The sequence below is a fragment of the Musca domestica genome, unplaced genomic scaffold (assembly GCF_030504385.1).
Source record: "Musca domestica strain aabys unplaced genomic scaffold, Musca_domestica.polishedcontigs.V.1.1 181, whole genome shotgun sequence".
In the NCBI taxonomy this organism is placed as follows: domain Eukaryota; kingdom Metazoa; phylum Arthropoda; class Insecta; order Diptera; family Muscidae; genus Musca; species Musca domestica.
The window spans coordinates 1007640-1020250 of NW_026712240.1; the positions used below are offsets into that span (position 1 = coordinate 1007640).

The window sequence follows — 12611 nt, forward strand, 5'->3', positions numbered from 1 at the left end:
TTTTGAATATTCATACATAAATGCACATTTATTTCATTTTGATACATTTGTTTGTTTTCCGATTGGGTGTTTGTTTTAATTATGTAATGTTTGTTTGCAGAGGTAATTGGCGTGTTTTGTTTTTCGTTTTTTTTTCTCAATTAACACATTAAACACTTAGTAGTACTTTTGAATATTCAACGTTTTAAACTATAAATTATTTTTTTTAAATGCCATTTCGATAAGCATTCCACTTTTATGTTTAGAATGCTCAAATTTGTATTGAATTTTATATTAAAAAAAATTATGATAGAGAAGAAATGCATTGGTTGCCTGTTTCGATTATTTTTTAAATCTTTTTTAACAAAATTTCTTTGTAATGGAATTTGATTTTCGTTTTTTTTTGTTTTGCTTTTGTAGTTTTATTAATGCATTACTATTATTTATAGAAGAAAACGAATTAAAAAATAATTTAATAATTACAAAAAAAGATGTGTTGTTAATTTTAACTAAATAATAACTACCACAGATAGGTTGCAATTTCTAATTTAAATGTGTAAATGTAATAATAACTTGTATATGTATATAACGTTATTAGTGTTGGCTTTGTTTCAGAAATGCAAGAATATTAAACTTTTTACTACTTTTTTCCTTTAAAAATAATAACGAGAAAACTGGCAAAAATAGTCAAATCTTGCATATTCTGGAACAGAGCATTTATGATTTCTATAACAAGGGTTTTGTTATTTTCTAGTAATGACATACATATATTTCGATTTAATTTTTAATGTTTTTTTTTAACATATATTTGAATGAATCCATTCTGGATGCCTTCTCGGTATATCTTTCAATATTTCTTTTTGCTTCATACATTTAATATGGATTTCTATTTATTTTTTAATTTTAATTTTTTAATTTTATTTTTAACATAGATCTGAATGAATCCATTCTGGGTCCCTTTTCGGTATATCTTTCAATATTTCATTTTTGCTTCCATAATATGGATTTCGTTGCGTTTTCCTGTCTGGCACAACATTCAATTTACTTTTCTGTTTTTTAAATCAGTCATCAATCAATCATTCGATATTTGTTTTCAAAGACATTAATTATTTAATTTGTTATTTATTTAACTGAGATTTTTCAAGTTTTTCTTCTATTTTTTTACCCATTCTTTTTTTGCTTATTTTTGAATTAAAACATAAGAGTAGGATATTGATTTGTTTTTGTTTTTCGTTTTTTTACTTTTTTCCTTATGGTAGTATATATAAAAAATACATTTAACATTAACTTCAACTTAGGGTTATAAAAAAAGGAATTAAAAAAAAGTATTTTTTTTTTCTTAAAAACAAATGGTTATAACAAATAAACATAAAATTATGACGTATCATTATTGTTAATATTATTATTATCATTATTCTATGGAGATAAATTAGATTGCACATAGGTTCATATGTACGTCCGACTATTTTAAGACTAAAGGATATTTAAAAAAAAAAAACAGAAATAAAATAATAAAAAAGGGAATAAAAGTTTTTTCTTTTATAAAACAATTGCCTAAATTGTTAAAAAAACTGCATGGAAATAGAAGCTATTGGAAAATTATCAAATTGTCGTGATATTTTTTTTGATTTGATAAAAACATCTACAAAACTTGATGAAGAATGACATTTTTAATAAAATTTTGTTGGGCTCGGAGTCCAAAAAATAGATTTCTATAACATTTCTGTGGTCCTTGGAGTCAGAAAAAAAGTCTATAAAATTCTTGTTTGAAATTTTGTAGGTCTGGCAGGAGTAGAAAAAATGTTTGTCGCCATGGAGGCCTAAGAAAAATGTGTTATAAAATTTTCAATAAAATTTGCTATGTCTTGCATATTTTCTATAACATTTTGCGGTCGTCCGAGGCCACAGGAAAATTTGTATAAAGGCTTATGGGGAGTTCTGTTCCAATTAACGGTAATGCAAAGGAGCCGGGTCGTAGTTGACAACCTAGGCTCTCAAGAGCAGGAAGGAGTGTGCCATTTGACCTGCTAGTGTCGAGGAGAAGAACATGCCCCCTCCCTTCTATCTCTTAATAGGTGTGATCAAAAAATCGTCATGTTTATAGAATACTTTGAGAAGGCCTGGTCACTGAAGTATCAGATATCAGACCCTAAGAAAGGACAACTGTGTAATCTATCTTCAAAAGGAACATCTAAAGACGATGGAACATCTACTTTGCAAATGTCCCATGATATTCACCAAAAGACATAGGCTATTTGGCAGGTCGGAGATACGAGATAAACTTTAACGTTATTCTCAGACATATATCCCATCATTATTAACATGTTTGCAAAAGACATTTTCAGTCTAGGCAGGCCACCCAACAACAACAACTAAAGGTGTGGTTACACAAGCAGCTTGAAGTCTTCGCGTGGCATTTTTTGAGACATATCATAAATGGATGTATGTAAAGGGCGCCTCACTCGAATCTTGTCGTCGTGTTTCCTTATAATTTCACCTCAATATGTCTATACTTCTCGCTTCTATATCTCTCCTATTTTCAACATTTTTTTTCATTTCTCCATAGGATTAACACAAAGGTCTCCGCTTCAAGCAGTTGCCAGGTCCCATCTTGCTGCGGATTTATTTATTTATTTTTTAATATAAATTTGTGGGTCTCGGACGTTTGCGCAACATTTTTCATAGGCCTTGGTCCTTTTTTTCTATACCCATTTGTTGTCCTCACAGACTTACGATTTTTTATATATATTTTTTTGGATCATCAGAATATAAAGTTCTCGGAGCCTGAGAAAACATATTGGGCCAAGGAAAATTTTCTATACCAATTTGTGGGCATCAGAGGACAAAGTAACAATTTTTTTTAACATTTTTTAGACCAGGGATTTTTTTATAAAAATATTTATGGGCCTCTGAGGTTGATAAAACGTTTCCTTTAAAGTTTGCTATCAACAAAGGTAAACGAAATAATTTTTAGATTCAAGGTAACGAACAATTTTCTTTGAAACGTTTTCAAAATCTTGGCTCAACGAAAAATGTTCTATACAATTTTGTGGTGGAATTTTTTTAGGTGACAGATTTCATTTGAGCTTTTCTAAAATTATTCATAAAATGGCTCAAAATCGTTGTAGGTCTCAATGATTTATAGGCCAAGGTGAACTCGGAAAGCCAAATAATAATATTCAATGTCATTTTGCCTTAAAAAATTGTATATGCCTCGGAGGTTTATAAAATGTATCAACCCAGAAGGACAAAGAAAAAATCACAAAGATTTTATGGACTTTAAGATCAAGAAATACATATTTCTATAAAAGGATTTTTCGAAAATTAAAAGATTTGTTTTTCAAAAAAAAAAAAAAAAAAAAATATCAGGCCTCAGAGCTATGCCAAAAAAATGCTAAAATTTTTGGAAGCCTCCGAGTCAAGGCCTACATAAGGTCGGCGAAGAGAAGACTACTTTTGACAACAATTTGACAATAAACTTAGTAGTTTTTGTTCCCTTGTGATTTGAGTTTATTTGAATTTCAAATCAAAATATGGCTTTTGGTGGCAAACTTGTTTGTCAGGTGGGCTTATCGGCCGACCTTATGTAGGCCATGGTCGGTCAAGAAAACAACTTTTGACAACAATTTGATTTGACTCTATTTGAAATTGAAATGACAATTATATATTTGGTCAGTTAACTTAATTGTCAGATGGGCTTCCTGGCCGAACTTATATAGGCCATGCTAAGGGTTTCTCGATGTCCAACAAAAGAAATTCCATAAAATAATTCTAGATCTCGGAGTCTTGTCACAACGACTACATTGACTCATTCCATCTTCGCCACAGGTCTTTTACAAATTTTAGGCATTGTTTAAAATGATGTCAAAATATTGAAAAAAATATAATAATAATATGTGTATAAAAACTAATAGCATAATAAAATTTTATACAAATTATGAGTCAAAAAATTACAAAAATAAAAAGAAAAACTAAATTTAAAAAATATATATATCTGTATAAGATTAAACAAATGTTATGGAAACATATTGTTATACCCTTTTAGATACATATAAGCATACAAAAGGGTTACACACAGGATTCAAAACAGTATAATTAATACCTTAACACATATATCAATATATGTGTAAATTTACAAAAAAAAAAATTGATTAGAATCCCCGACTAAAGAGTAATTAAAAAAAATAAAAATCATATAAAAAATTGAAAACAAATTACATATATAGTTTTGTTTGTTTTTTTTGTAAAATCGCTGTGGATGTGTATGTGTGAGAGAGTGTGTATGGGGGTGTAACATAACAATGTGCGTTTTCTGTTTGTTTTGTAGTATTTTTTTTTTGTTACAATTTTATTTATACTCTGGTATCGGGTGAAACCGTTGCCTTTTTATATTCAGTCTCTGTTGATTTATTATCATCCTCTTCTTTTTTGTTCTCTTCGGGTGCGATGTCAATGCGATGGGCCTTACTCCACACAACTAAATCCATAATAAAGGCCAAAAACATAATACCAGCCGTAATACCTGGAAGGAGAGGAAGGGGGAAACCAAATTATTAAATTAATGGTGGATTCTTCAAGGAACTTTGAAGAAATTCTTAAAGTAGATTTTCAGGGACAATTTGGAGAATAAATGCTAACAAATCTGAAGTTTGAAAGCAGCCGTACTTTACAGGGTGAGATGGAAAAACTTCAACCAACTTCAGACTGCTATCATTTCTAAGCCACTCGTCCTACAGCTGTTAAAAATATTCCAGTGACAGCTCATTATATTGTTTACAAGCGTACAAAAGTATTTCAGTGAGAAGTTTCCAGAAAAAAGTTATTGATGATGGAATTCAAGCGTGATAGTGTGATTTCTTTATATTTGGCTGGAAAACCACAAGTGGCTATTGTCGGAGCACTTCAGCATTTAAATGTGAATAAATATTTGTGTCTCGTATCATCGCTCGTTACCGTGATACTGGTAGCGTAGGCCGACGTTAAGGAAGTGAACGGAAGAAAACAGCAGAAATTGTTCGAAAAGTAAAGAAGCGACTTGATCGAAAACTTGTCGCAGTGGCCGAAAAAAGGCTCGTGAGCTGAACATATCGCAATATTCCATTCGGCAAATATAAAAAATGAGCTCGGGTTAAAGCCATTGAAATTCCAAAAAGTGCAAGAACTTACACCGCAACGGAAAGAAAACAGACCCAAAAGAGCTAAAGAGTTGCTTCGCTTGGCCGAACGAAAGTGGTAAACTGCCGATTTGGTTTTCTCCGTCTCCGATGAGAAAACATTCATTGTCCAGCAGTTTGTAAACAAACAAAATGATCGTGGATCGTGTTAACTTGCCAAAGAGGTCAGACGAAAATGTGCACCTTCGGTTGGCCAACAGAACTCAAGCGCCGACCATGGTTGTTGTTGTTGTAGCAGTAGTACTTGCAAGTGTTTGCCTTCTGCTAATCAGGTTCCAGCTCCAGGTTTAGAAATTCGACTACTTTGATGGCCTGTAGCCAGAGATCTTCTGGAGTGAGTTGGGTAGGTTTGGTTGTGAAATTAAAGAGGTGTAGCGTATTGTGCGGGCCTGTATAACACGCCAGACAGGCGTCACGCACATCTTCATCAATTCATGCTGAATACGAATTGAGACGACTACACCATTCTGAACGTAATTGCGTCAAAAACCAGGGTAGGTTTGTCTAGGCCGGCCATGGTGATGGTGTGGGCCGCCATAACAGCCGATGGTCGCTCTCCGATCGTATTAATCGACCGTGGCATCAGAATAAAAGCCGAATATTATCGCGAAAATATTCTGGAGGGTGTATTAAAGCCTTGGGCATGCAAATATTTTGGCCACAGACCTTGGACATTCCAACAGGACTCAGCACCATCGCACTCTACACGCGCACCCAAGAATATGGTTACAAAATGAAGTTCCACGCTTCATTTCCAGCGCACAATGGCCACCAAAATCTCCGGATACTAATCCCTTGGACTATTGTGTCTGGATTATTTTGGAAAGCAAGGTTGTCACTAAAAAATACCAAAGTGTCGATCATCTCAAGCAAGCACTTCGCCGGGAATGGGTCGAAATACCACAGAGCAATATTCGGGCAGTGTGTGACGGTTTCATTGGCTGTTTGAAGGCCATCAAATTCGTGCCAAAGGTGACCAATTCGAACAAATCTAAAGTTATTCTAAAATTTGATGCTATTTCCGACATTTTTTGCTTTCATTCAATAAATATTTTTAAAAAAATGTAAAAAATTATGGCACTTTTTTTTATCTAAATACGAAAATTCTAGAAAAGAGGGAGGAACTTTCCCCCTCTATTTTGGTTTTTTTTTGCAATGTAAAATTTCAAAACGCCAAATACACGCGTTTTCCATTTTAAGCTAGTCTTTAATAATTCGCTGGCCTTTCCCCGTAATTTTTAAAAAATTGAATTTTGTCGCACAATGTTATTTAGGACAGTTTTTAAAGTCTATTTTTTCAGGGACTCTCTGGCCAATAAACGCTTATTTAAAAATAATTTTTTCAAGGTCTGTCTGGCCATTTAACCGTGTTTGTTTGAAATTATTTTTTTAACTACTCTCTGGCCATTAAATGTGGAATTTTAATTTATTTGACTACTGTCTGGCCAGTAAACGTGGGATTTTAAATATTTCCCAAGCTCACCATCTGTAATGCATGAAATGGATTTTAAAAGCCATTTATTCAAGGACTGTCTTCCCATTTAAACAGGATTTTTAAATGTTATTTTTTCAACTACTGTCTGGCCAATTTAACAAAGATCTTTTAAAGTAAATTTTTTCAACTACTGACTGGCCATTTATAATGGAATTTCAAAGGTAATTTTTTTCAGTTATTTTCTGGACATTTAATTTGGATTTTTAAAAGTTGTTTTTTCAACAAACATCTGACCATTAGACGTGGATATTAGGTATTGTTTTTCAACTACCATCTGGCCATTTAAATTGGATTTTTAAATCTTATAATTTAAACTAATGTTTAGCTAACTAACGTGGATTTCAAGACTTATTCTTCAAAGAACAGCCTTTGAAGGACTGTTTTGCTATTTAACTTGAATTTTTTTATTTTTATTTTTCAACTGCCATATAAAAGGATTTTTAATTCTTATTTTTTCATCTTCTCTCTGACCATTTAACGAGGAGTTTTAAACTAATTTTTTTCGACCACTGACTGGTAATTTAAAATTGATTTTTTAAATCTAATTTTTCAGCTATTGCATGTCCATTTAACCTAGATTTTTAATTCCTATTTTTTTAAAGAATGTCTGGCCATTTATCCCAAATTTTTAAAGCGTATTTTTTCAAGGATTGCCCTGCCATTTTATTTGGATTTTTAAGGTTTCTTTTTTAACTACTATCTGGCCACTTAACGTGGATTTTTAAAGTAATTTTTTTTTAACCATTGGCCATTTAAGTTGGATTTTTTAAATCTTATCACCTCAACTACTGTTTGGCCAACTAAAGTGGATTTTAACACCTATTTTTCAAAGGATAGGCTGACTAATTAATTTGAATTTTTAAAGCCTAATTGTGGGATATTCACCCCTAATACTCACCTAAAAAGTAATGCCTAAATGTATCGGCATCATATAATGAGCATGCTCCATGTTTGCCACAAACTGATTTCCATACGAGACATGCTGAATCCACCACAGCTCCGTATATAATTGGACAAGGAACATTGCCAAATAGACCAATGGCCGATTGTATGACACCCATGGCCATGGCTTTATCTGAAAATGTATGAAAAAATAAAATCAAATCATTTTCAAAACAATAAAAAAATGTATATCATTTTGCCTACCCTTTGGATGGGTGCAACGCATGACCAACAACATGCTGCCCACCTCCGATGTGGAGTGCATAAAAACGCAAACGGCAAAAATGATTATGAAAATAATGAAATTTTTGCAATTACTATCACAATAGCCACTGCTAGCCTCAAAGGTGGGTAGGGTGGTACCAAAAGCTTCAGTAACTGGAAAGAGAATGAAATGTTAAATTTTAACTCTAACATGGAGTATTGTTTATCTCGCAAACTCACCATCTGGAATGCATGTACAGTTCGAAAATACCGTATGATTATCACTGCTACGCATACTGGCCGTGGAACAGCCAGCATGGCAGGGAGATATGTAAATTTTTCCATCAATGCCACAAATTGGGGCAAATTGTTCCTTGTCACATGAACAGAGATTGGCAGCACTGCAGGCTGGCTCAATTGTGGCGGGTCTAAAAATACACGTTTAATATTTTAATACAACATAACTTTCCACCACATTCCCACCCCATACTTACCCAATGCTATTGGCCGTCTTATAACCGGCAAAATCATTCATATTACAGCCGACAAACATTAAGATGACCATCCCGGCCGAGTAGACCAAAGCTGTTAAGGCTATCCAGGCGGCCACCGATCTTGCAGTGGGTTTCAATTTTAGAATAACCAAACCCGATATAACAATACCAATACCCATAACCAAAATGCCACAAAAGGCAGCAATCATATTGGCATCATAGGGAGCCAAACGGAATTGTGTTTCCAAATATTTTGGCAGAAAAGTGTAGAGACCAGCAATGGGCAGCAAATGGAATACACAAGATGCAGTACGGAACATCAAGATATCGTTGCTCAATTGACGCCTGACCGTTTTGGGGAAATCTGAAAATGAAAAATAAATAATGTCTCGAATAACTACTTAAAATATTTTGAATAAGAGAGTTTGACCATAATTTTACAGAATCTCAGTTCTATAACAACAAGTTAAAGCCTCAAACTTTTCTATGAAGATAGGCTTGAGTATAAAACGTTTCTTTGAAGACAAGTTTGAGGCTCAAACTTTTCCATACCGATAAGTTTGAGGCTCAAACTTTTCCATACCGATAAGTTTGAGGCTCAACCTTTTCTATACCGATGAGTTTGAGGCTCAAACTTTTCTATACCGATGAGTTTGAGGCTCAAACTTTTCTATACCGATGAGTTTGAGGCTCAAACTTTTCTATACCGATGAGTTTGAGGCTCAAACTTTTCAATGAAAACAAGCTTGAGGCTCAAACTTTTCAATGAAAACAAGCTTGAGGCTCAAACTTTTCTATTAAGGCAAGTTTGAGGCTCAAACTTTTCTATTAAGGCAAGTTTGAGGCTCAAACTTTTCTATGAAGACAAGATTGAGGCTCAAACTATTCTATGAAAATAAGTTCTCAAACTTTTCTATACGAATAAGATCCAGGCTCAAACTTTTCTATACGAATAAGTTCGAGGCTCAAACTTTTCCATACAGATAAGTTTGAGGCTCAAACATTTCTATACCGATAAGTTTGAGGCTCAAACATTTCTATACCGATAAGTTTGAGGCTCAAACATTTCTATACCGATGAGTTTGAGGCTCAAACATTTCTATACCGATGAGTTTTGAGGCTCAAACATTTCTATACCGATAAGTCTGAGGCTCAAACTTTTGTATACCGATAAGTTTGAAGCTCAAACTTTTGTATACGGATAAGTTTGAGGTTCAAACTTTTCTATGAAGATAGGCTTGAGTATCAAAATTTTCTTTGAAGATAGGCTTGAGTATCAAACTTATCTGTATAGAGAAGTTTGAGCCTCAAACTTTCCTAAAAAGATAAGTTTGAGGCCCAAACTTTTCTATAAGGATAAGTTCGAGGCTCAAGCTTTTCTATAAGGATAAGTTTGAGGCTCAAACTTTTCTATAAGGATAAGTTTGAGGCTCAAACTTTTCTATGAAGATAGGTTTGAGCCTCAAACTTTTCTATGAAGATAGGTTTGAGCCTCAAACTTTTCTATGAAGATAGGTATGAGCCTCAAACTTTTCTATGAAGATAGGTTTGAGCCTCAAACTTTTCTATGAAGATAGGTTTGAGCCTCAAGCTTTTCTATGACGACAAGTTTGAGGCTCAAACCTAACTTCATAGCAAAGTTTGACGCTCAAACCTATCTTCATAGAGAAGTTTGGGTCTCAAACTTATCTCTATAGAGAAGTTTGGGTCTCAAATATTTTGAATAAGAGAGTTTGACCAATAATTTTAGAGAATCTCAGTTCTATAAAAACTTGTTTGAGCCTATGAAGATAGGTTTGGCCTCAAATTTTTCTATGAAGATAGGTTTGAGCCTCAACTTTCTATGAAGATAGGTTTGAGCCTCAACTTTTCTATGAAGATAGGTTTGAGCCTTAACTTTTCTAAGAAGATAGGCTTGAGTATCAAACTTTTCTTTGAAGATAGCTTGATTATCAAACTTTTCTTTGAAGACAAGTTTGAGGTTCCAACTTTCCTAAAAAGATAAGTTTGAGGCCCAAACTTTTCTATAAGGATAAGTTCGAGGCTCAAACTTTTCTATGAAGATAGGTTTGAGCCTCAAACTTTTCTATGAAGATAGGTATGAGCCTCAAACTTTTCTATGAAGATAGGTATGAGCCCCAAACTTTCTATGAAGATAGGTTTGAGCCTCAAACTTTTCTATGAAGATAGGTTTGAGCCTCAAGCTTTTCTATGACGACAAGTTTGAGGCTCAAACCTAACTTTATAGAAAAGTTTGAGGCTCAAACCTAACTTCACAGCAAAGTTTGACGCTCAAACCTATCTTCATAGAGAAGTTTGGGTCTCAAACTTATCTCTATAGAGAAGTTTGGGTCTCAAATATTTTGAATAAGAGAGTTTGACAATAATTTTAGAGAATCTCAGTTCTATAAAAACTTGTTGAGCCTATGAAGATAGGTTTGGCCTCAATTTTTCTATGAAGATAGGTTTGAGCCTCAAACTTTTCTATGAAGATAGGTTTGAGCCTCAAACTTTCTATGAAGATAGGTTGAGCCTTAACTTTTCTAAGAAGATAGGCTTGAGTATCAAACTTTTCTTTGAAGATAGGCTTGATTATCAAACTTTTCTTTGAAGACAAGTTTGAGGTTCCAACTTTCCTAAAAAGATAAGTTTGAGGCCCAAAACTTTTCTATAAGGATAAGTTCGAGGCTCAAACTTTTCTATGAAGATAGGTTTGAGCCTCAAACTTTTCTATGAAGATAGGTATGAGCCTCAAACTTTTCTATGAAGATAGGTTTGAGCCTCAAACTTTTCTATGAAGATAGGTATGAGCCCCAAACTTTTCTATGAAGATAGGTTTGAGCCTCAAACTTTTCTATGAAGATAGGTTTGAGCCTCAAGCTTTTCTATGACGACAAGTTTGAGGCTCAAACCTAACTTTATAGAAAAGTTTGAGGCTCAAACCTAACTTCACAGCAAAGTTTTGAACGCCCAAACATATCTTCATAGAGAAGTTTGGGTCTCAAACTTATCTCTATAGAGAAGTTTGGGCCTCAAACTTATCTGTATAGAGAAGTTTGGGCCTCAACTTATCTGTATAGAGAAGTTTGAGGCTTAAACTTTCTATACGGATAAGTTTGAGGCTCAAACTTTTCTATACGGCTAATTTTGAGGCTCAAAATTTTCTATAAAGATAGGTTTGAGACTCAAACTTTTCTATGAAAATAGGTTTGAGCCTCAAAGTTTTCTATGAAAAAAGGTTTGAGCCTCAAACTTTGCTATGAAGTTAGGTTTGAGCCTCAAACTTTTCTATGAAGGTAGGTTTAAGCGTCAAACTTTTCTATGAAGATAGGTTTGAGCCTCAAACTTTTCTATGAAGATGGGTTTGAGCCTCAATCTTTTCTATAAAGATTAGTTGGAGCCTCAGACTTTTCTATGAAGATAAGTTCGAGACTCAAACTTTTCCTCAAAAATGTTTTTCTTTCAATTAAAATGCATAACATACCTTTCAATCTTGGTTTCTCTTCAGGTTCCGCTGGTGTTTCAGCCACCTTTTCACCCTCTACGGCACTGGGAGCTGCTGGCGGTGGTTTCTTGCCTCTTAATTCACGTGGAAATGAAAACATGGCAATCGATGAAAGCAACATCAAAGTACCAATACCCACTGGACCCAACCACCAGGCACCAATCCAACGTGGATCACTAGCATCGAAACCAGGATTTGAAAAATTCACATACCAACGGGTACAGAATGAGCCAACAATGAAACCCGAAGCAGGACCCAAAATCCTAACACCAATTGTGATGGCCATGTACATGGGTGATTGTTTGCTGGCCACATTGTCATCGATGTAGGGTATGCCCAAAGTGGAGACGGCTGTTTGACCAATACCCGAGCTAAGCAAGCTGCCGAAGAAGATGCATAGAACGATGACGGTTATTTTAGAGTGAGATGCTTGTTCGATTTTGCGATCTTCATTGCATTCTGTAATAAAAAATGAGATTATGAGGTAGGTCCTTGAACAAAAGGAGACAGGTTCCTACACTTACCCGTGGTGGAGTTTTGTGTGTGATTGCCCAAAACACAGAGATTCAAATCCAAATGTTGAGTACCCAACTGAGAGAGGGTAACACTGCTAGATTCATTGTTCACGCCCCACGTTAATTCGCCAGCCAAATTGCTTGCCGCCAGATCCTCCATGGGATCTTGGCGATTTTATTGAACGACATGGCCGTGGTCTGTAGGAGATCTTTACCAAATATGAAATGTGGCAGGGCACAGGAGAATGCTGCTATCGAAAAGAGAACCATGCCACAGGCAATCCAACGTGGTCGATGACCTCG

General features: G+C 34.4%; 1 protein-coding gene across 1 annotated transcript; it reads right to left on the reverse strand.

The window, feature by feature from the left end:
• Positions 1-12611, reverse strand: LOC131801928 (solute carrier organic anion transporter family member 74D-like). Its single transcript, XM_059121051.1, has 7 exons — positions 12318-12611; positions 11773-12252; positions 8289-8652; positions 8035-8222; positions 7795-7968; positions 7547-7723; positions 1-4501 (listed from the first exon to the last, which is right to left on the reverse strand). Exons 1-7 carry the CDS (start codon positions 12466-12468, stop codon positions 4332-4334), a joined length of 1704 nt encoding a protein of 567 aa, XP_058977034.1. The 5' UTR covers positions 12469-12611; the 3' UTR covers positions 1-4331.